General features: G+C 40.1%; 1 protein-coding gene and 1 long non-coding RNA gene across 9 annotated transcripts in view; both read right to left on the reverse strand.

Annotated features, from left to right (window-relative positions):
• Positions 1 to 24865, reverse strand: part of DCUN1D1 (defective in cullin neddylation 1 domain containing 1) — a 69124-nt gene that overhangs the window by 15987 nt on the left and 28272 nt on the right. For 2 of the 8 annotated variants that reach the window (XM_084990429.1, XM_084990430.1), the window contains exons 5-7: positions 5151 to 5367; positions 3446 to 3614; positions 1054 to 1184 (exon numbers count right to left, since the gene is read on the reverse strand). In XM_084990429.1, coding sequence (XP_084846555.1) covers positions 1054 to 1184; positions 3446 to 3614; positions 5151 to 5325 — 475 coding nt within the window. In that variant the 5' untranslated portion in view covers positions 5326 to 5367. Of the gene's footprint in view, positions 1 to 1053; positions 1185 to 3445; positions 3615 to 5150; positions 5368 to 6503; positions 8067 to 8648; positions 12209 to 19884; positions 20087 to 20528; positions 20581 to 24865 lie in introns of those variants that run through there. The other 6 variants (XM_084990428.1, XM_084990427.1, XM_003358695.5 and 3 more) reach the window with 6 other exon arrangements.
• On the reverse strand, positions 12251 to 18122 carry LOC146397631 (uncharacterized). The gene is made up of 2 exons (XR_014824418.1): positions 15936 to 18122; positions 12251 to 15388 (listed from the first exon to the last, which is right to left on the reverse strand). It is a non-coding gene; the product is annotated as an uncharacterized LOC146397631 (long non-coding RNA).

The following is a 24865-nucleotide window of genomic DNA, read 5'->3' on the forward strand; positions in this document are numbered from 1 at the left end:
ATTACTATTTATCCTCTCTCTGGAACACCATTCTGTCCCTTGCCCAGCCAGAACCTTTTGTTCACACCCCATTTTGTCCAGGAAGCATTTCCCAACCATTCCAGCTTTTACTCGGTTCTCCTTTTATCTAAAACTTTCACACTCATAATAATTATTTTGTATTATGCTCTGTCTACTTTTTCTGAGGAATCTGCAAGTTACACTGTAGGTTTTATTTTACATCCCCTAGCCATCCCCAAAGCAAATGTGTGGTTATTACTGCAGTAAAAACAACTGAACTAAATTGCTTTTTTTGTTTGTTTGTTTTTTGTCTTTTTAGGGCCATACACGCAACATAAGCAGCATACGGGAGTTACCAGGCTAGCGGTGGAATTGGAGCCGTAGCTGCTGGCCTACGCCCCAGCCACAGCAACACCAGACCCAAGCCGCATCTCTGACCTATACCACAGCTCACGGCAATGAAAGACCGTTAACCCACTGAGTGAGGCAGGAGATCAAACCTGCATCCTCATGGATACTAGTAGGGCTCTTAACATGCTGAGCACCAACAGGAACTCCTGAACTAACCTTTAATAATGGCTATTTCTGGTTAAGATTATGAATGATAATCACCCTTTTATTCTCTCTTATAGTGTCCAAATAAATCATACCAAATAGATTTATCTGGCATTCTATGACGTAGAAAGTTTACAATGCCATTTTGCCAGATCCACAGTGAAATAACTTATCATCTTAAGGTGCTACAGTATCTTCTGGGTAATAAACAAACAAACAAACATGCAAATGTACATACGTATGTCAATGGAATTTTAACAACTGCTTATTTCTGCACTGTAGTTCTTAAAAAAAAAAACAGTGGTTCACATATCATATCCAAAGTCTTACTGAATGGGCAGGGTATTTTCTGAATAACTAGAAGTTCATTTTTTCTCATTTTTATTAAATGATAACAACTTTATGTTCAAAACACAGAACATTCTATTACAAACAAAAGTGACACTGTCAATGTATATGAATATATTTGAAATACCATATAATTTAAAAAATTCTTACCTAATCCTTTTTGTCCTGGATTCTTTGCAAAATTAAAAGTAAACTGGTAAAAATCCTTAAATCGTCCTGGTTCTTTCAATTCTTGTTCCATCTTGGGTATCTGGGCCTTTAGTTTTTCTATGCTGTCACATCTATATTGTAAAATTAAGTTTATAAAAGATAAACTTTTCCACTATAAATTAAGAACTTACTTACTTCACAACAGCTTACATTTATGTCATAGAACTTCTTTTTTAAAAAAAAATCCATTGAAATGTCATCTTTTTACATTATATTACTAACAAGTATGGGGGTCAGGTGGAGGAATAAAGATCTGGGGTGATTAAATGTTAGAAAAAGCTACTATTTTTAAAAGAAATGGGCCATTACTTTTAATTATGTAACTCACTAGACTGTCAACACACCCGAACTGTAGAAGTCAGCTGTAATGGACAGAGGAGTACTATCAGCATAACAATCACCAGCTTAAACTGTAGTAGATATCCTCACATGGAAACAAATCACATGTCTAGCTTCCAAATACACTGAAAGCAGTCTCTTGGTTAGGTGAGAAAGCATTCCTCCTGAAAACCTACTCTTTGTTATATACAAAGTATCAAGATAAACATCAGCTGAGCTTCTAATCAACTCTAACTGAAGTTATCTCAAATCAATATTAAGCTTTTTCCGTATTTGCAAAGCATTCAACTTCCAAGGAGCTGAAAGTGTCCAAGTGCTAAGTCCTACTTTCCACACAGCAGCCTTAAGGTAGAAAGAGTCTGTTATAGATTCCGCAAACCAATCATTCCACATTTTTTCCTTTAAATCATTTATTATTTTATTTTCCTTCTATGTTCTTTAGTATGTCTCCCAGATCATTAGTTTGTAAATTAAAATTTTGATTTTGACATTCATTACATTTAGCATGAATTCACTTTCAAATGAAAAAAAAAAAAAAAAAAGTGAGTCCTAATGAAACCTGTCCTAGCACAGAAAATTCCAGCAAGTTCTGGATAGGGCTGGCTCTAGTCATAGAACATAGTGTGTCTAAGCCAGTTATTAATTTATTGTCTCTCAGCTTTAAACCCATCCTTCTTTCCTCTACTTTGCGACTATTTGCAGGAGACTACAAATTGTGAGACTTCATTTTTCTGGCCAGCTGGCTCACTATTAGGTTCTACCAACAGAGGGCAAGGAAAGGGTGGATGAAGGAACTTTTTCTTATGCCAGTCTGTTTTCTGCAGAGAGCAAGGATTTCAGAGTGCTGGGAGTAAATCGCAGCTAGCTTCTCCACCAGAGAGGTAGGTGAGGCATCATGCTCCTGCAGTAGCCACACACTGTCTTCTGGGGTCCGAATCTCAGCCTTGTGGGGATCCTCTTAAGTTTCTAGGTTCCTTCCTTGTTTACCTTCCTCAGCTTCAGGGGTGGTGGCAGCTTCTTGCAACTGCCATCTCTGTTATACTTAAGAGTTTTCCTTTACTCCTTTAACACAATAAAAATTTTTTAAATTTACCTTGTTCAAATTACTGCTAAGGTTTTCATGTCTTGTCTGGACGGTAACTGATTACAATGTCCCTTAGGCTCAAGAATCAGCATGTCTGAGTTCAAATTCTGGCATACCACCTAACTCTGTATTTCCTCTTTACCTCTGTTTCCTATTCTCTAAAATGCAGATATAAACACTACTTCTCTCACAGGTGAAGTTCTTACCTAGCACAGTTCCTGAAATAAGATAAATTTTTGACAAATGTTTAGCTGTTATTATTCAAAAGCACCCACTAAAAACTCAAAGGGCAGCCTGTTACCTATCCACACACTAAATACTTTCGTGGCCTCATTAAACACAGACAACTAGAGGCCACAGGTAAAACCTCTACCTGACTTCTCAATGTATTTATCCTAAGACATTTAGCTAATAAGCTATCAAGGTATACGTCAAGATTTTAAAATTCTAGGAGTTTATAAATTCAGAGTTCACAGCCTCACCTTAGGAAATAATTTAAAACTTGCTCATTTCAATTATCAATGAAATTTAATATTTCAAATATTAAAGCATGGGTTTTTTTTTTTTTTTTCTTTTTTGGCCACACCTGTGGCATGTGGAAGTTCCTGGGACAGGGATCAAAACCGTGTCACAGTAGCAACCTGAGCTGCTGCAGTGACAACTCCAGATCTTAACCCACTGAGCCACAAGAGAACTCCTAAGGCATAGTAATAGTAATACTAGTGAACCTCCCATAGAAACAAATGACAAAAGCATAATACATATAGAATAGATGGCACTAACTGCAAAGATAACTTGACACGGGAAAGAACTAGGATATTAGCCCATTTCTATTTATAGGGCACAAATGTCAATTCCACAGTAATTCCCATAGTAATATACCTAATTTCCTATGGTAATTATACTCACCCTAACTCTGTCATGCCGTCCATAAACTCCTGTTTTGAAAACTCACACTGTGTTGCTGCTCTGAACTTCCATGCGATGATCAACACACTAATGCTGGCTGGATCGAGTGCCAGGTCATCACAGAACTGCTGTATACCGTCTATTCCAATTTTATTTTCATCTTGAGGATCTTTAAAAACAACAATACAATATTAAATTAGTGTTTTATTTTACTATGCTATTCCTGAATCTGAAAAAGGTAATGATTTTTGCTTCATTAAAAAAAAATGATCAAAATAGACAAAAACATAAGGCAATATTACTCTAACAGATATCTTCCCCCTATAATATTTAAAGTCACTCTGCCCGTGAAATAGCATTCTTAAGGAAAACAGCAGGATATATATCCAAAGAGGCACCTGATTTTTAAAAGTCTCACTTTTTTCATTGAAAAATGTCCCATATTTATAAACATTCAAAAAAATCAGACATTCCTATACAGGGATAAAGAATTTTTACTGAACATATCCATATTTTACAGAGACATTCTAAACAGTATTATATACAGAAATACTATTTTTCTTAAAGTTCATTTCACTACAGAAATCACTTAAAAGAGTATCAGAAAATCCTGTGAAATCAGATTGTTATGATCATTATACAACTACAGATGTGATAAATTCATTTGATAAATAAATAAGAGTATCAGAAAAACCATTACCTCTGCAATTCAATCCTAATCACAATACACACATCTGCTGTTCAAGTTAAAAAAAAAACTATCAATATTTACTTTTGAGACAGCAAAAAATTTAAGTAACAATAAATACAAGGAGAAAGAAGCACTCATACACTGCTGTCAAACATGATTAGCCAACATCTCTAGGAATAAAAAATGTGCACAGGGAGTTCCTGTTGTGGCTGAGCAGGTTAAGCATCCAACTAATATCCATGAGGATGTGGGGTTCGACCCCTGGCCTCGATCAAATGGGTTAAGGATCTGGTGTTGCCACAAGCTGTGGTATAAGGCACAGATGCAGCTTGGATTTGGCATCACTGTAGCTGTGGCATGGCCTGGTAGCTGCTGCTGTTTCGACCCCTAGCCTGGGAACTTCCATATGATGCAGGTATGGCCTTTAAAAGAAAAATAAACATTAAATTTGGCAGGTTTTCTTGAAATCAGCTGAGTTATATGAAAATGAGGGAGTTCCTGTTGTGGTTGATGAACCTGACTGGCATCCATGAGGACACAGGTTCTATCCCTGGTCTCACTGTGAGCTGTGGTGTAGGCCGTAGATGCGGCTTGGATCTAGTGTTACTGTGGCTGCCGGCAGCTGTAGCACCAATTCAGCCCTTAGCCTGGGAACCTCCATATGCCATAGGTGTGGCCCTAAAAACACAAAAGACGAAAAAAAAAAAAAAAAAAAGAAACGAAAAAGAAAAAGGAAATGAGGGGAAAAACCTAGTCCCCCAGCCCACATTCTCAAATTGAATCATGGGGAAGTAAAAATAAGGGGACAAAGGGAGAGGAAATGAAGAGGCTAAGAGGAAATTGTACTGCACAGAAGAAAAAAATTTATCCCATTTCTTAAAGTAATTCGAAGATCTAAAAAGCTCTGTTGGACACATCCACCCAATTAATGTTCTTTGTATTATCTGATTTCTCACAAGAAGCATGTAACTTTGGAAAACCTGGTTCGAAATATTTAAAGTCACAAGCACTCACCTTTGTATCTATTGTATAGTTGTTCTAACTTCTTCCTGTCCAATGATCCTTTTACACTCTCTCGTATATAAAGTTCAGGATTTTGGAAAAAATTGTCTGTTGCAACATCTAACTTCCAGTCATTTTGAGACAGACAACTTACTGCTGTTTTTTCACTAGATTGTGTGAAGATCATAAACTGACGAACTTTATCCTTCTGCGATGATTTCAACTTGTTCTATTGAAACCAGAAAATAAACTGAAACTCTGTATAAAAATCACAAAATACTAAGTATTTCTATATTGCTGACTAAATCACGTACCAATACCTTTTCCTCACAAAATATTAAAACATTTAGCTCAAGACTTATTCTTGGGGAGTTTCCATTGTGGCTCAGCGGTAAGGAACCCGACTACTGTCCATGAGGACATGGATTCAATCCCTGGTCTCACTCAGTTAGTTAAGAATCTGCTTTGCTGTGAGCTGTGGTAAAAGTTGCAGACATGGCTTGGATCCCAGTTGCTGTGGCTGTGGTGTAGGCCAGCAGCTGCAGCTCTGATTCAACCCTTAGCCTGGGAACTTTCATGTGCAGTAGGAGTGGCCCTAAAAAGACACACCACACAAACACACATTTACTTTTGATCTAGTAATCAGAAAGAAATTTTTAAAAAATCTAAAACACAAAATTAGTATCATTTTGGAAAAGAAACTAGGACAGAGGCATTTCTCCTACAAGTGGGTCCTGCAAACATGTATAAAAGGCTCTAGAAGGGAAATATAGCTACTCTCAAAACTCTAACCAAGTGCAAAGCTGTAAGAGGATGCTGAAGGAGTGGTGGGGAGGAAGGTGACATTATTTCGCCAGCCAGGTTCCTCAAGAGACCCTGAGAAACAATGCAATTAACAGGTATTTGTTGCTGCCCTAAAACACATTATAAAGGATATGGGGTACAATTCTCCCCAACCTCTCTCCCCCACCTTGTTTTCTTGCTATTTTTACCAAATGTGAGAAACCAATAGATTATGAGTACTCTACATTTCTCCTCACAATGTTCAGGAACCAAAATAATTGTCAACAGAATTGCCTCACATTTTCAGTCAAATCAGAAGTGGTGAAATATGAACAACCAACCCAGGTAATTTTTAATAGGATTCTCTCTTTTTTACCTTGAAAGAATCACCTCTTTCCCTTAGCCTCAGTGTAGCAAAGGCTCTCTCTAGCCAGCCTCTCTACTATAATGACCTCCTCTCACTGACCACGTGTTGACACATTCATTTCTCATTTGACCTGAACCCTTAGCAAAACAAAGCAAGGCAATTAGGCCCTCTACTCTCTCCCAGTATCAAAGGACATTTTCTTTCTCCCCTCTCACCCAAGCTGGTCTCCTGTGTAATTTCAGCCTCCCCACTATTATTCTTCCCCATTGCAAGTCGTAATTCCACCTCTCAGTGAAATATTTGGGTTCTCCTGAGTTATTACTGCAAACGAAGGGGGGCAAAGCACGTGAGTAGGGCATACATTAATAGACTGTTGTGACATTTAAGCAACATATCTGAGAACCCCAGCATTTTTGATCTGGCTCAAACTGACAGATCACAAACCTCACTCCCCTGATGGTACAGATGAGAGAACAGACCTAAAGGATAAGGAATTTGTTCAAAAGCCACCCAGGTTATTATTAGCAGAAATGGGACAAGAACAGAAAGGTCTCATGAATCTGAGTCTTAGTAATCTTTCTGAAATAAACCACACTGCTTGCTATACATATTTATAAACATTTTGAGGTTTTCAGGAAAAAGATTACCAAAGAGATAAATATTTCTACCTATGACAGAGTAAAAAGAAGACTATGCAAAATCAAATGTGAAAACCAACCCTATCTCTTGCAATATGAAAAATATTTATACCCTGGAGTCTGATCTGTCAGCCATACTCTTCTCTCTCTGTAAATATGTTATTACTTAGGATTACAGATTAAAATTTCAACCTCTGTTCTCAATTAAAATTGGGAAACTATAAATTCACTAACTTCCTGTTACTATACTAATAACCACCACCTGTGGACACCAGATAACTCATATCACATCATGCAACAAATCTCTCACATGTTTAGGAGTCTTCCCTGTTAAAAAATAATCTTCTCAAGATATGTTATTTAATTGCAACAACCCCATAATGAGACCAAATGCCAAGGAAGATACCTGTCTAATTTTAATATACTGTTTAACTGAAAGGAAACCACTTTGATTTCAACTTGTCATTGAAATCTATTTTTAAAATAAGTATATCTTTCTAAGACATACAGTATACATAAGAGATACAGTATCTAAGAGATATAGTATACTGACATATATTTTAATCCTCTGAAGAACAAGGAAGTATCTGAGGGCCACTATGATTATCAATGACCATTGTATAATGTTGTACAAAGTGTTGGAGATTAACCTAGAAGTATAACAACTACAGGCCACATCCTGGAAATTCTTTTGGGGTGGGTTTTTTTTTTGTTTTTTGTTTGTTTGTTTGTTTGTTTTTCCTTTTTATGGCCACAAAGTTCCCAGGCGAGGGACTGACTCTGAGCTGCAGCTGTGACCTATCCCACAGCTGTGGCCACACTGGATCCTCTAACCCATTGCACTGGGCCAGGGATCAAACCCGTGCCTCTGCAGTGACCCAAGTTGCTGCAGTCAGCTTCTTAACCCACTGGGCCATAGCAGGAACTCCTACACCCTGGAAATTATTTTTTTTATTTTTATTTTTTGTCTTTTTGCCATTTCTTGGGCCACTCCAGTGGCATATGGAGGTTCCGAGGCTAGGGGTCTAATCAGAGCTGTAGCCACTGGCCTACACCAGAGCCACAGCAACGCCGGATCCGAGCTGCGTCTGCAACCTACACCACAGCTCACGGCAATGCCGGATCCTCAACCCACTGAGCAAGGCCAGGGATCGAACCTGCAACCTCATGGTTCTTAGTCGGATTCGTTAACCACTGAGCCACGACGGGAACTCCTCGAAATTATTATTATTACTTTTTTTTTTTTTTTTGTCTTTTTGCCATTTCTTGGGCTGCTCCTGCGGCATATGGAGATTCCCAGGCTAGGGGTCCAATTGGAGCTGTAGCCGCCGGCCTACGCCAGAGCCACAGCAACGCCGGATCTGAGCCACGTCTGCAACCTACACCACAGCTCACGGCAACGCCAGATCGTTAACCCACTGAGCAAGGGCAGGGACCGAACCCACAACCTCATGGTTCCTAGTCGGATTTGCCAACCACTGCACCACGACGGGAACTCCTCGAAATTATTTTTTAATTAAACATTATATAACTTCTCTGTATAATACATCCTCGGTATTCTCCCATTCTCATAAAAGTTAGAGGCAGCATGACAATAAGGGCTATTGGGGATTTTATCATACAGTATTAAATCCTCCCTGCTACCCTGTTGGAGGGAATGTAAGCTGGTACAGCCAATAAAAACAGTATGGAGGTTCCTCAGAAAACTAAGGGTAGAGTTACCATATGATCCAGCAATCCCATGCCTGGGCATACATCTAGATCAAAAAAAAAAAAAAATCAAAAAGATACACGCAACACTATTCACACTAGCCTCGACATAGAAACCACCTAAATGCCCATCAACAGATGAATGGATAAAGAAGATGTGTTACATACATAGTATGGAATACTACTCAACCATAAAAAGAATGAAATAATGCCATTTGCTGCAACATGGGTGGACCTAGAGATTATCATACCAAGAGAAGTCAGAAAGTGAAAGACAAATAAAATCATATGCTATCACTTATAGGTGGAAGCTAAAATATGACACAGATGAAACTATTAAACAGACTCACAGACAAGGAGAACAGATTTGTGGTTGCTAAAGGGAAGGGGGGTGGGGAGAAGGATGGAGTGGGAGGTTTGGATTAACATATGTAAAGCTATTATATATGGAAGATTATCACAACAAGATCCTACTGTATAGCACAGATAACCATTCAATGTCCTATGATAGACTAAAATGGAAAAGAATATTTAAAAATCATGTGTGTATATATACATATAACTGAATCACTGCTTACAGCAGAAATAAATACAACATTGTAAACCAACTATACTTAAAAAAAAAAAATCAAGGGAGTTCCTGGTAGTCTAGTGGTTAGAATTCAGTGCTTTTACCACTGCAGCCCTGCCTGAGTCCTTGGTCTAGGAAGTGAGATCCCACATCAGGCTACTGCACACTTAAGCCAAAAAAAAAAAAAAAAAAAAAGGAAAAAAATTTTTTTAATTTAAACAAATAAATCCAGTGTTGTTCCCTGAAACGTGAATCAGATTTGTGAAGGAAAAACAGTTTAAGTCACTTCTGTAAGCCAAAAAGAGTTGTTCACTCTATTAATGACTTCTTGTCAGAAAACAAGATATTAGAAAATTGAGGAGATGATAAAAAAGTCTTATCCAAAAAACTAACAACTAAGTATATAAGTATATACTTCACATACCTTATGTGAAATAAAATTTTATCTAATAAGGAGTTCCCTCATGGTTCAACGGGTTAAGGATCCAGCACTGCCACTGCTGTGGTTCTGGTTACAGCTGTGGCTTGGGTTTGATTCCTGGCCCAAGAATTTCTGCACGCCACAGGTGTAGCCAAAAAAAGAAAAAAAGAAAAGAAAAAAAAAGAAGTATACAATAATGTCTATGTATATGCAAAGAGAAACTGTTTTAACTGGTTTAAATTTCCAGTATATGGGGCAATATCAATATATTTTAAGAAAATGAACTGCAGCTACCCATTCCCAACACCATAAAAGGCTAGTGATAACTGATAACTGGCAGAGAATATATAGTAAGAGTTGCTGCTAGGCCAACTAATAAGCACTTCCACTCTTACAAGGTCTGATAAGTACCCTCCCCTTTCTTGCACTTATAATGAGCTCTGACCACTTCTCTGTCAGCTCACTGTGCCTAGAATAAATCTTAACACTTGTGCTTTTACTCAGGAGGATGTACTCAATTCTATAGTCCCAAAGACTGCCCTAGAGGCAAGTTGGAATGGGCTACACAGACCTGTACTTTTCCCAAGCCTATCTAGGAGAACTGTAACACTCCCACTCCCTTTTCCCACACCACAAGTGGGCACCAAGCAAGGTGTTTTTGAGAGTACAGTTCAAAGGTTTAAATAAATTTCTATCAACTTAAGGAAGACAAAAAAAGGTATCTAACCAGCAAAGAATTATTTTATAGGGGATGAGAGGGTGGATAGAAAGCTGAGGTGGAAGAAAAACCAGATGGATTGTCTCTATTTCTACTACAAACCCAGTGGGTAACTTCCTAAGAGCAAAAACATGTGACAACTACAATGATTCAGCACTCAAATGTAGTACAGTCTATTTACTTTAAGACTTACTTAAAAGGAGCAAACTTGAATGGTCAGTAAAAAAGATTAGGCAAGACAATCTTCAGTACTCAAATGTGAAACCTATCTACACATTATCAATTTTCAAGGAAATTCAGTATCAGTTAAGTATGCAAGATGTATAAAATAAAAAATATACTGATTATTTACAATTCTAGCCAAAAAAAAGGGAGGGAGAGAGGAAGAAAAGGGGAAAAGGAGGAGGGAGAAAACAAGAGAAATGCTGTCTCATAATAGAAAGCTAATATCAATTTTATCAAAGGTTACCAAAGTTAAAAATATCACTTACTACCACAACCTGGACAATAAAAACCATTTGCTTATTTTTCCAAAATAAAAAAACCTAGTTAGCAATATACATTGTTTTATACTTAAATCTAGCATGTTTTTCCACTTAAGAAATTAAAGAATTACATTTAGGGAGTTCCCGTCGTGGCGCAGTGGTTAACGAATCCGACTAGGCACCAGGAGGTTGCGGGTTCGGTCCCTGCCCTTGCTCAGTGGATTACCGATCCGGCGTTGCCGTGAGCTGTGGTGTAGGTCGCAGACGCGGCTCGGATCCCGCGTTGCTGTGCCTCTGGCATAGGCCGGTGGCTACAGCTCCGATTCAACCCCTAGCCTGGGAACCTCCATATGCCGCGGGAGCGGCCCAAGAAATAGCAACAACAACAACAACAACAACAAAAAAGACAAGAATTACATTTAAAATAACAGTTTATCTGGAAAAAAAACTGAATACTTTGCACATGCAGCCAAGTATCATACAGTCAAATATATTTAACCACAGAACTTACAAAGTCTATTGTGATAGAAGAATAGAGATTCAGAAAGGCCCCATAATAAAAATAATGATCATTAAAGATAGGAAATTCCTCTTATAAGTATTCACATCAAGAAAAACAATTAGGGAGTTCCCGTCGTGGCGCAGTGGTTAACGAATCCGACTAGGAACCAGGAGGTTGCGGGTTCGGTCGCTGCCCTTGCTCAGTGGATTACCGATCCGGCGTTGCCGTGAGCTGTGGTGTAGGTTGCAGACGTGGCTCGGGTCCTGCGTTGCTGTGGCTCTGGCGTAGGCCGGTGGCTACAGCTCCGATTCAACCCCTAGCCTGGGAACCTCCATATGTCGCGGGAGCGGCCCAAGAAATAGCAACAACAACAACAACAAAAGACAAAAAGACAAAAAAAAAAAAAAAAGAAAAAAGAAAAACAATTAGGAGTTCCCATCGTGGCGCAGCAGAAACAAATCCAACTAGGAGCCACAAGGTTGCGTGTTCAATCCCGGGCCTCGTTCAGTGGATTAAGGACCCTGCATTGCTATGGCTGTGGTATAGGCCTGCTGCTGTAGCTCCGATTGGACCCCTAGCCTGGGAACCTCCATATGCTGTGGGTGCCGCCCTAAAAAGCAAAAAAAAAAAAAAAAAAGCAAAAAAGAAAGAAAGAAAAACAATGAACATGGAAAATTATTTTCTAGTTAACTAAGTTCTAATAATTTCAAAATAAAAATAATTTTAATAGGTAAGTGACTTTTTTTTTTAATGGCTATACCCATGGCATATGAAAGTTCATTCCAGGGACAGGGACTGAATCCAAGCCTTAGCAAGATCCTTTGTGCCAGGCTGGGGATTAAACCTGTGCCTTTGCAGCGACCCCAGCCACTGCAGTAAGATTCTTAACCCATTGCACCACCATGGGAACTGTGACATTTTTTAAAACAAAAAATTACAATCCATTTTATTATTCTATTATTCTGAATGCTCATCTTCTCACCTTTAAGTTTCAATTTTAGTCTAAACTCCAGAAAAGAAAAACACCAAGGCCTTTATTTTTTATTTTTATCTTTATGCCGTACCCACAGCATATGGAAGTTTCTGGGCCAGGGATCAAATCCAAGCCAAAGCTTGCAAACCTACACTTCTGCTGCTGCAATGCCAGATCCTTAACCTGCTGTACCACAGTGGGAATTCCAGGCCTTTATATTCTTGAAGGAATTAATTTTCTAACTCAATTCTAGTTACCTCAGGATTTGATTAATCTAGCTCAGGAAAGGAAATGTTTTAAAAATCGAACACTGTCAGCAGGTTAAGGATCTAGCGATATCACTGCAGTGGCTCAGGTCACTGCTGTGGCACGAATTTGGTCCCTGGCCTGGGAACTTCCACATGCCGTGGGCAAAGCTACAAAAATTAAAAAAAAAAAAAAAAATCAAACACTATAATGATCACTCATAATTTACATTAAAAGCTCTGTATGTTGTTCTCATGTATTTACCATATGATTAACAGTTTAACTTCAACTGAAATTTTAAAAAGCTGGTTTGAGTCCAGAAAAATCATACTTTCTAAATATGATATAGTATTTAGCAGACACAGCCAAATGTTACCAATATCCCAAACCACTCATCTATAAAAGGTCTTCCCACAGATTATTAGTCTGAAGTCAAAAGTACAAGAAAAATCAATTCAATTAACTAGGCTACCTACTCGTAGAGAAGACTTTCACCTAGGGGCAAAGTTCTCCCAGAAAGCCAGGCTAAGAATCTAAGTAGGAGTAGCTGTAAATTCTCTTTACTTCCACCTGCACAGAAAGGTTGAAGAGTGCATACACTCACGCCAGCCTGGCAAGATTTTAATTCCACCTATGCCTCTTAATTGCTGTGTGACTTTGGAAAAATAATTTAATCTCTGTGTGCTTCAATTTCTTCATCTGTAAACAAGGTGTGAAAGTTATCAGAATTAATTCAAGTTAAAGTCTTAGAATTGACTTTACCACACAGTAATGACTCCTTACAAATCCACAATGAATACTCCAGAGGAAAAAAGCAATTTTATGTAAACAAGATAGTAAGAAAGAATAACAACCACCATAATCAGAAAACCAGCAGCTCACATTTACTTGAGCTCCTACTGTGTGCCAACTCTGTGGTAGGTATTTTATTATTAACAATTCTGCAAGGTGGTTATCATTCAGTCTGTTCCACCAATGAGGAGATCTCAGCGCTCCTTTTACCTAAAGACAGGCTAATCCAAAACGTAGCAGAGCCAGAAGTGAAACCCTGATTCCTGGGCAAGGCATCCAGTCTTTCCATTCATTCTACATTATTCTCAGGTGAGAGAGAAAACAAAATGGGCAAAAGTGCAACCACTGACTAAGTACTGTGTGAACTGGGGTAGAAGGGGAACTGTGAACAGTATTTCTTCACCTGTTTTTATGGAAATGTTAAATCAGTAATCAAGTGACCTTTTTCCCTTTCAAATGTTTTCTGACTAAAAATTGTACAAGAAGCATTCCCTTGCTAACTAAAAGGCTAATTTAGGGACCGAACTTCCTTTTAGGGTTTTTGAGGAAGAGGGGAGGAGAGAAGACGTGGATAGGTTATTTTTAAGACAAGTAATTCATCAGGAAGAAAAACGTGTTTATAGTCCTTTCATAGTCTATTTTTTAAAAGATGGCCACATCTATAGCTTTAACTCTACAGAGGTGGAAAGTCAGCAGCACTAAAAATCAGGGCTTCCTTTTCCAATGAGAAGGATTGAAACACAGAGAAAATAAAAAAACATGTACAGGTTATAGCCACAAAATACAAGCACATGTGTACAGTTTCAAATACTAAGCCAAACCAAACACAAACAAACAAAACCCCCAACCCCGAGTATTCATGCAAATTACAACCTGCAGTTTGGAATAATTACTTATGGTAGGCCTGTGGCTCTTATCACTCATCCATAAACTTCTTGCACTTTGAATGACAGTTGAAAGGAACTCTTCTTTGAGAGGTACTGCACTGTACTACTTCTAAGTCAAATGTGGAATAATGTACTATACTATCTAATCATTGTACTCGATGTTTTACTAGAATACTTGTAAGACTCAAACTGGCTGGGTATCTTTTTAAAGGATTTTCCTCACAGTTTAAAAAAAAATTTCATTAATGGAAATTTAAAGGATTTTCCCCTCCCCACCCTCAGAATTATTATCCAAAAGAGGATACCACTGTAAATGCAATAAATATTTTGATTCTGGTTTAGAAAAGACTGTTTTGACTATTAAAAAATTATTTTAGCTAATTCCTGATTATTTTTGAAAACAGAATAGAAATAACCTCCTTAAAATACTTGTGTTAGCCATCATATTTCAACCAATCCTCCCAAATGTACTGCTTGAGTGTCTAACAAGTAGTCAAGGAAGCTAATTTAAATTTGCTTCACCTCTAGATAAACATCTTTTCTAAAGAAATCTCAAATTAACAAAAAGATTACTGAGGTGAAAACAAAACAACAAAAACAAATGAACAAAAAAAGAATTAAATGAGATTTTTAAAGTTCCATAGTTAAATAATTTATGCTGTTGAACAATCATTCAACAGTCATGGATATTTGTTTCACAAGGAGAGTAAATGATCCTTGAAAAATGAAATCTCCTAATTCTAAGATTTGGTATCTATTCAAATCCCAAATCCAAAAACATAGAATCCTACGAATAATAAGTAAGTGCTTCAAATGTTTACTGAAAAATATCCTAATATAACAAAGGAATGGCCCATGTACTTCAACTTATCTCTGTTGCTGAACGCTATGCTTAGTGTTGAGGGATTCAAGAGTGCAATGCAACAGAATTCTTTGGAAAAGAACTGTTTAAAAGTAAATCTCAGGTTCCCGTCGTGGCTCAGTGGTTAATGAATCCAACTAGGAATCATGAGATTTCGGGTTCGATCCCTGGCCTTGCTCAGTGGGTTGAGGATCTGGTGTTGCCGTGAGCTGCGGTGTAGGTTGTAGACCAGGATCGGATCTGGTATGGCTGTGGCTGTGGCGTAGGCTTGGCAGCTACAGTTCCGATTAGACCCCTAGCCTGGGAACCTCCACATGCTGCAGATGTGGCCTTAGAAAAGATGGGGAAAAAAAAAAAAGACAAAAAACAAAAAAAGTAAATCTCAAACTTTTACAATGCAAATAAGCAGCCTAATCACTCTAAATGATTAGGTACTAATTTTATAAAATGGATTCAGGAGTTTCCAATGTGACACAGTGAGTTAATGATCTGGCTTGTCTCTGGCAACATCTGTTCAATTCCCAGCCCGGTGCAGTGGGTTAAGGATCCAGCATTGCCACAGCTGTGCCTTAGGTCACAGCTGAAGCTCAGATTTGATCCCTGGAAGATCTGAACTTTCATATGCAGCAGGTGTGACCAAAAAAAAAAAAAAAAATGGATTCAACAAAGTGGAGTTCCTGTCTAGCTCAGTGGTTAATGAACCTGACTAGTTCAATCCCTGGCCTCGCTCAGTGGGTTAAGGATCCGGCATTGCCTTGAACTGTGGTGTAGGTTGAAGATTCAGCTCGGATCTGGTGTTGCTGGGCTGTGGCACAGGCTGGCAGCTGTAGTTCCAATGCGACCCCTAGTCTGGGAATCTCCATATGCTTAGCGTGCAGCCCTAAAAAGACAAAGCAAACAAACAAACAAACAAAAAATGGAGTTCCCGTGTGGCTCAGTGATTAACAAACCCAACCAGTATCCATGACAATGTGAGTTCGATCCCTGGATTAAGGTTAAGATTAAGGTAAAGGCTGCAGCTCCAATTTGACCCCTGGCCTGGGAACCTCCACATGCCAGGGGTGCGGCCCTAAAAAGACAAAAGACAAAAAAAAAAAAGTGATGGAAGACACTTTTCCCTTCTGTTTTGCTTTTTTTAGGTTGAGAGGGCATACATCTAAAGTGACTAGGTAAACTAGATAGTCAGCAGGTTATTCAAGAGCTTGTTTGTGTCCTCAAAGCAACTGAATCCTATTTGGAACTCTCTCTTCATCAAATGTCATGGCTAATACTAACACAACCTGAATGACACACACTGAAAATTTAAGAGGGCTTTCTCAGATTTTCACTATGTTTGACCCAACCTATGAAGCCATAATCAAAAGAGCCACTTGACTCCAATGAGTTCAGCTCTTTTAAAACTTAAAACAAAAACCCCACAAGTTAATTTTACTTTCAACTTTTTTTCAATTACTTAAATGTCTAACATCAGATCATCTGATGTGACATGGAAACAACTAGGCTGCTATTCAATAAAAGGAAGAAACCAGAGTGAAACTAATCAAAATTTCCACACCTACAAGGAAAGGGTGCTTGCTGGGTTTAAAAAAAAAAAAGAGGGGTAGATAAAGTATGTAACCAGACCAGGCTTCCAATTCCTGCTCTGTCACATACTAGCTCTTTACTCTCAACAACTCTTCAGAAACAAGAAACCTTTTTCAGAGATGTTAAAAAGAGGTAGCAATACCTATCTCACAAACTGTAGTAGAGATGAAGTTAACAATTGTGAATTGTCTGACTAGCAGAGTTCTTGATAAAGGTTAATGTTCATTCTCCCCAAAGGCCCAGTTTTTTGCATACAGTCATTAAATGACATGCAAACTACTAGAACTTATTCAAAAGGAATCTATGAATCAAAGAGATAGTGTTGTTCTTATTAATTAGCATGGCTAGGTAAACTGATGTTCAACTAGTTTTTTATTAAATATTAGATAGTCATCTTAACCAAAATTTAAAACTGAACACAGAAGCTGCACTTGTTTTAAAAACTGCTTTGAAAATAATTACCTGTAGTATAATTTGAATAGGACACTATGAAACAGTAGACACAAGATCTATCATACCACTAAGAATCCTTCAGTGGCTCACAATTCTCTTGGAGTAAAAACTCAATATGATTACAACACCCACCCATGCCCATCTCCAATTCTTATCACTCAGACCTCATCTGCTCCAATGCTCAACATGCTCCTACCTCCACCCTGTCCCACCAACTCCAGCTACACTGGACTCACTGTTCCTCAAACGCTCTCTGATCACATTTCTGCATGGCTTACTCCTTCATCTCCTAGTCTGCTGAAAATTCACCTCGCTAGTGGTACAAATACTATTTTGCAACCCCAATTCCACTGTGCCCCAACACTCCCAATTCCTCTCCCTAACACTGCTTTTCTCCCATAGCACTTAACATCTTCTAATATAGTGAGAAAGAAAATTATATACTATGTTTATCATTTGTCTCTCCCTACAAAATTGTAACCCTCACCAGAGCAAGGATTTTATCTTTTTGATGAAGAAAAAAAAGAAAAAGAAAAAAATATATATAAGTGTATGTATATTCCTAGTACCTAGAACAGTGCCTGGCACATAATAGGCATTTAAGAAATAATATTAAAATTAAGGCCCTCCCTTAATTTACTTATGTCTATGCAAAGAACATGTAACAAGTTCTACAGAGACAATCTTGAACAGACCTATATTTAGACTTATAAACTCTGATATTTGTTGAAAATAAGTCTACACATTTTTTAAAAAACCATTAACATTAATCACTCATTAATTTGAATTTTATTTAACATTTTCATTAATAACACTTGAGTCTTCCCCTGTTTAAATGAGTAACATAATTTAATTCCAAATCCTATTTTCAACTCTTTCTCTAGATTTCATGTGAATTAAAAGATTACATGTACTACAAATACGGGGGGAAATAGTAAAACCAGGAAAAAATAATTTCAGTTCTGTAACTAACAATTTTGCCAACTTGAACCTCAAAATCTCCTTGATCCTCAATTTCTTCTTCTGTAAAAGGGAAGAGGAGTAAATGAGATATCTCTGAGGCTGTTTCACATCTAAAAATTCTATGATGTGGTAAGTCTATAGAAATTTGGTAGCTTACACAGTCTACACAATTCTCACACATCTAACAAAAATCATTAAAAAATCAAAATTTTTCCCTGAATGAAACTTTAGAAATCATCAAATCCTGTCCTCTTACAAATAAGAAAACAAGTCAGAAATCTTGAACACTTTGAAAAAGATTTTCAGGAGTAACAGAATATTGTCTAGTTTCGAAGTTATTTTTAGTCCTTCTATATATGTGTCAGATAGGTTAAATACACATTTTTTTTCCTTACACAAAATATTTTACATCATTTAAGCTTGCCCCAGAACTGACAATATAACACGTGGTCTAGAAAGGGGCTGCATTACACAAACGGAAAAACATTAGCCCAAAAATTGTATCAAGAAATAATTATAAGTAAAATAAATTTACAATGAACAACTTAACTAGAAAGTTCTTACGGCCTAACTTTTATTAGGGCCCACAGAGATTTAGCTTCCAAACTAACAAAAGCACATCAAGACAATTCTAGTGACAACATCTGAGTTCAGCCACAGAAAGTGTTTTATATTTGTGTTATCTTGTCATTACTGGTATAATTAAATGAGTTATGGCTAAGTTCCAAAACTTGTTACTTTAATATTAATAAAAAGACAGAAGCTTACAAACTCCAATCCAAGCTGAACTCTCATATGAACCACATGAATTCTGAATCGTCGTGAACAGGTAATGTGTGTATTGTAGACCTTGAATTCTACAGGATGGTGCTGATTGGAGACTACTATGAACAGAACACATTTCAGTGCTCTCCCAGAGTGTTTACCAGGGAATTACATTTCATTACTTCAAGCTTACTACTTAACTACACGCCAAGAGTCTGGAAACTTTAGGAGTAATGTCTATGACCCTCAAAACGCTTAAGAAATTGGAAACTGTTCAGCCACCCAGGTGGATCTTTGAACATCGCAACATTAATCTAAACATTAACTTGCACTTTACAGCAGTTTTCTTGCAAACACAAATGGTAAATTTTCATGAAATTTACCAGAGAACGTAAGTCCTGAGTACAAAGCAAACTAAACCACATGTCCATATATGACACCACAATTCTGCCAAGTTGGAGGCGAGACTAGATAAGCGTCATTCAGCAAAAATAAGATCAACTAAAAACAAAGACACTGGGGCATTCCCTTAACACAGACACACACACACACCCTCGTCAAAGAGGCCTTTATGTTCCCCCTGAGCAAAAGGACAACAATATCATTTTTACTGTCTATTCATACAGTATCCTACATGGAATTCCACTCATGCTCAGATATAATGCTAAACATCGCTTCTCAAAAACTAAAGTCCAAGAGTCAGGTACACAATTACCAAAATGTAAACAGATAACTTAAATACCACGTCTTTAAGCTTGTTAGACATTTTCCAAACAAAAAAGAAAAAAAAAGGAGAGGGAAATAACTTGACAAACTGTTTTTTAAAAATCACAAATGGTCTTTAACTGGTATAATAAAGGAATTACTCCTCCCACCCCAAGTACATAAAATACGTGCTCAAAAGGTAGCAAGTCTGCTTCTCCTAATTTTATAAAATAAGAACAGGTTGCACTTCCGTACCCCCCCTCCCCCCACGTCCCCCAGCTCCGCGGTCTCCCATGGTCTCAGCAGAGACGTAAATATAACCTTCACCAACTAGCCAGTGAAACTCCCATTTTCCAAAAGCATGGGACGCGCTGAGAGGTGATGGAGAAAGGAAGAGGGCTGTTACCCCGCCCCAAGCAAAACTGCCTGGAGACTTGAAGGGTGTTGAAGCCGGAGCGGAGGAGGGAGAAGAGCTCCGGGAAAGTCTTCTCCTTCTCCCCGGCGGGGCGGAGGGGGAAGCCCCGGCTCCGGGGCGGGGGGGAGGCTCCTCAGCCGGAACCCCGGACCCCGGTCCCCCGCCAGACACAATGGAGCCAGCGAGGGGGCCGGGCAGGGGCAGGGCCGTTGCCCCATCCCCTCCCCCCGCCCCAACGCCTCCCCTCGCCGCGCCGGGCCCCGGGCGAGGGGCACTGGGGGCCGCTCCCCGCGCCCTAAACTCTCCGGGGCTCCCGACTAGGCCCGGCTCCGCTCCGCCTCCTCGGCTCTCGCGTAGCGGCGGCGCCCGGGCGGGAAGGGGCGAAGGAGGAAGGGAGAGGCGGGGAGGAGAGCCCTGCCGGGGAGCGGGACGGAGGCCGCGGGCCGAGGCTCGGGGCGGCGGGGTCGCCACGGGGCGGAGGGCGGCTGGGGCGGGGGTGCGCGGCTGCGCCGGCCGCCAGCCGGCGGGGCGGGCGGCCGCAGTGCCTCACCATGTTGGTGTCCTCCAGGCCTCTCCCCTCCTCCTCCGGCTCCGCAGCGAATGGACGGCGGCGGCGGCGGCGGCTCCTCTCACGGGCTTGCCGGGCTCCCGCTCATGCGCAGTGCGGGGCAGCCCCGGCGCGGCCCGAGGAGGCAGCCCCGGGCCTCCGGGAGGCGGAGGGACTGGGGCGGGCAGCGGACGACCCGCGCGGGGCTTCCCCCGGGCGCGGGGGTCCCCCCTCCCCGGCGGGGGGCGCGGCGGGGCAGGAGGGCGACGCACGCGCTGCGCGCGCGGACATCCTCCCGCCGCGCCAGGCGGTCTCTAATGGGGTGGGAGGCCGGGGGACACCACCTCCGCTTCCTACGCGCTCTTTCCTCCGTCCGACGGCCAGGGCTGGGTATGCACGGGCGGGAGGAGGGGAAGAGCGATGGCCCATAACTTGAGCAACTGGGGACGACTGGAAGGGCCAGGACTGAGGCGCTAGATCCATGCCAAACCTCCCCTCAACATCAATACCACCCCCCCAAAAAAGGAAGAGTGAAAACACCTCCACCCCAATGTTTTTTTTCTCTCCACCCTCCCTCCAACTCCATCGTTCCAGTATGGACTTCATCAGGTCGCCCACGCGGACATGCCATGGGCGACCTTAGTCTAGCCATGTGGGAGCCGTAATGCCCTTTAGTATGGCACAGGCTCTTCCCAGACCTATGTCCACAGGAAGACCAGTGGGATGGTCCTAGGGTACCAGGTGAGGAGGACTGAGGATTCAGGGCCCCATGCCTGCCACCATTGGCACCTAAATATCCACTTAGTTAAACCTTCCTAGGATAAGTTTTGGGAAGTAAACTTTTCTTTTTAAAACCAAGGGTTGATGTGAGGCTTGACCTAATCTTCTAAGTCTGGTGAGGCTGAGGATACCAGTATTCTCTGCTGGGGGTCAGTGGACAAGTATGTGCTGCAGGGAGTATAAAAGACTCTTTGGAATAGTCCCTGCCCTTAAGACATAATTGGAGAGATGAGACACTTTCACGCACGAGGGAAGGAAATAAGAAAATAGATAATAAAGCAAACATCAGAAAAGCAGATCTAACATTGAGCGAAAAGATCTATGTGTTTCAGAACAGAACCAACCTGAGTGGAAGTGGTATCACCCTCACCTGTTATCACCCCAATACTGGCATAAGCTGCCAGATCAACTCTATAACTTCACAGCTTTAAAATTCTTATGAAAGCCACAGACCTTCTTTGGCAATCCCTGGGGACCTCCTAACCCTTCCTGGAGCAGCCATGTATCAGGAGCTCCCAGGACTCTACCAAGACAGACCCCTGGCCACCACTAACCACACAGCCATTCTTTTCACCAGCCTTCAGTGTGCTTATACTAATGTACCAATCTCCTTGCTAGGCTCTGGGTAAACAGCTCAGTCAGAATAAGACAGATACGCCTCATGCAGCAAGCCTGAAGCTGGACCATATCCCTGGATGTTCTCCAGGTATTCACCTAGCATTTGACCTGAAAGATCAACTAACATCTATGGTCTAAAGGAAGAGGATTCTCGATATCTCTTTCCCCGCACTGTCATACCTCATTGACGTAATAGCTCATGGGTCTACAACTCAAGCTCTTTTTCCTAATTGCCAACTCCAGTAAACAGTTCTTAGTTCTTATTCTACTTGCCCTTGCTTCTGCATTTGAACATTTATTTCCTCCTTAAATTTCCTTTCCATCATTTTCCATGATTCCACTTTCTTCTACATTTCTTCCTTCGTCTGTGACCACTTCCCTCTGCTGGTTTAGCTCTCTTTGGCTCTTAAATGGTGGCCTTTCCAGAACTATCCCTGAATCTCTTCCTGTATACAAGTTGTGTCATGTTCTCACTCACATTCCCACAATGTCAACTACTACCTGTATTTTGAAGAGTCCTAAATCTTGACTTCTACACATTAATTTTGGTTACTCCACAGGCCTGTCAGTCTTGACAAATCCAAAACCTTATTCCCAAACCTGCTTTCCTCCTGTCTTTTTACCAGATCTTCCAAGCGAGGAAGGCTAAGAGTCATTCCCGATTCCTTCTATTTCATCCCTCTAAGTGTAATCGCTCACTAAATGTTTTTTTGGTTTAACACATAGCCTCTTTTCTTTTTTGGCCACCGTGGGGCATATGGAGAGTTCCTTAGCCAGAGATCAGATCTGAGCCGCAGTTCCAAACTATACTGCCGCTGTGGCAATGCTGGATCCTAAACCCACTGTGCCAGGCCAGGGATCAAACCTGCTTCCCAGCACTCCAGCGACACCTCTGATCCTGTTGTGCCACAGCAGGAACTCCCTCAATAGCTTCTTAACTAATTTTCTGGCCTCTACTCTTTCCCACTGCTCCAGAGTTCTCTTTCTATAACACAAACCTGAATTTCATCCTTAAAATTCTCCTTGGTCTCCATAAATGTGAGCCTCTTTGGTATGGCATATAAAGCTCTAGCCTCATAACCTCTATACTCATCTTGGCATTTCCCACTACCTTCCCCACAAGCGCACCTCTTATTTCAATTTTAACAATCCAACCCTGCCATCTCTCATTCTGCTATCCCTGGTGGACAGGCTAACCACTGTTAGGGCTTTCCAGGTACCATGCACTGTTTTAACCCATGACACAGGAGTTCCCGTTATGGCTCAGCAGTAATGAACCGGACTAGTACCCATGAGGATCCTTGGCCCCCTTCAGTGGGTTAAGGATCCAGTGTTGCAGACACAGTTCGGATCTGGTGTTGCTGTGGCTGTGGTGTAGACTGGCAGATGTAGCTTCTATTAGACCCCTAGCCTGGAAACTACCATATGCCACGAGTGCGACCCTAAAAAATAAATAAATTATAACAAATAAATCCATGCCACATCCTAACTCATGTAATCCTCACGTCAACCCTGTGAACTATGCCCAGTGATTATGCCCATCCTACCAAGGAAGAAATTGAAGCACAGAGAGGTTAAATAACATGCTTACTCTTCCTCATCTGGTATGTAGTAGGACTGGGATATAAACCGAAACAGAATGGCTACAGACTATTCTCTTAACCACGACACTCTATTTCCTGCCAAGACCTCATACTCAACACAAAGACCATCGTCTCTGTGATTGTCTCCTGACCTCATTCCTTGATTCCAGCAGTTAAGTATGTTACTCCTTCTGCACTTCTGTGACAGCTTATATACACTTCTGTTACACTGATGACATCATATGATAATTATTTGCCTCCATAACTACCTCCCTTGCCAGATTGTGCACTGCACCAGGCCAGGGACCCAGTTGCACACATCTTTTGAGTGTTCAGTGTCAAAGTGAGTGCCTTGCATATAGAACATAGATGTGTGCTACATGGTGATGGTAATTAAAAGAAAGAAGACAGCTAACTAATGTTTTGATCTGCCTTAAAATTGTGCCTATACTGTTTGTTATCGTAATGGAATGTCTGTCCTCTTTGGCAGATGGATGTTATACCATATGGTCAGATGGTAAATGTAGTAGCAACTGTACCCATTATTGCACTTTCAGGCTACAGTACTGAATGTGAAATGGAGAATTATTACTCAGTCATTGTCACTGAGAGAAACACACTTGTTAAAATTGCCCTGATTATTTTTTAAATGGAAAAGTCCTGAAGGTAGAGCATAAATCACAAGATGTAATTAATTAAAGAATATTCATTAACATGTTCATATTACCTTTTTTGTCATGAGTTTTCAAGTATTTAAGTTAAGGCTCTGAGGTTCTCTAAGTACAGAATTTGTAAACATTATTTTCTACAGTGACAATCTCAATATAACAAAAAGAAATGATAGAAACATCTAGCTGAAATCTGCTATCATTCTCCCTCTGCCCCCAATATAGATTTATATCTATAAATATATCAACATATAGACATATACACATGTGTACATATGTATATATACAGAGAAAGCTCAACCACACAGGTATATTCACTGTATACATACAGCTACATAGACAAACTAATATACAGTGTTTGCACACAGTATTTTTCAAGGTAAAAAACCATGCAGTTATTTGAAAATAATTGCTGCCTCAGACACTTAAAAATTCATGTTAAGATAGATATATTTGCTGATAAAATTGTTGCTAGTCTTAAGAAAATAAAAAAACCAAGGATTCCACACTTTTAAAATCTGCCTTTGAGCAAAGAGAAAGAGCAAAAGTAATCTGAAAAGACAGATTGCTAACATTTCTGGTAGTTCATTTAGCTAAAATTAAGCTTGCAGGGTAACTATGTAGACATAGTTACAGTTCAAAGGCTCTAGTCTGGGATGCACAGCCACCACCCTCCCACACTTAACTTGGG

The sequence above is a fragment of the Sus scrofa genome, chromosome 13 (genome assembly GCF_054392235.1).
Source record: "Sus scrofa isolate SSC_HxYL_T2T_F1_AM1 chromosome 13, Sscrofa_HxYL_maternal_Yorkshire_Landrace_v2.0, whole genome shotgun sequence".
In the NCBI taxonomy this organism is placed as follows: domain Eukaryota; kingdom Metazoa; phylum Chordata; class Mammalia; order Artiodactyla; family Suidae; genus Sus; species Sus scrofa.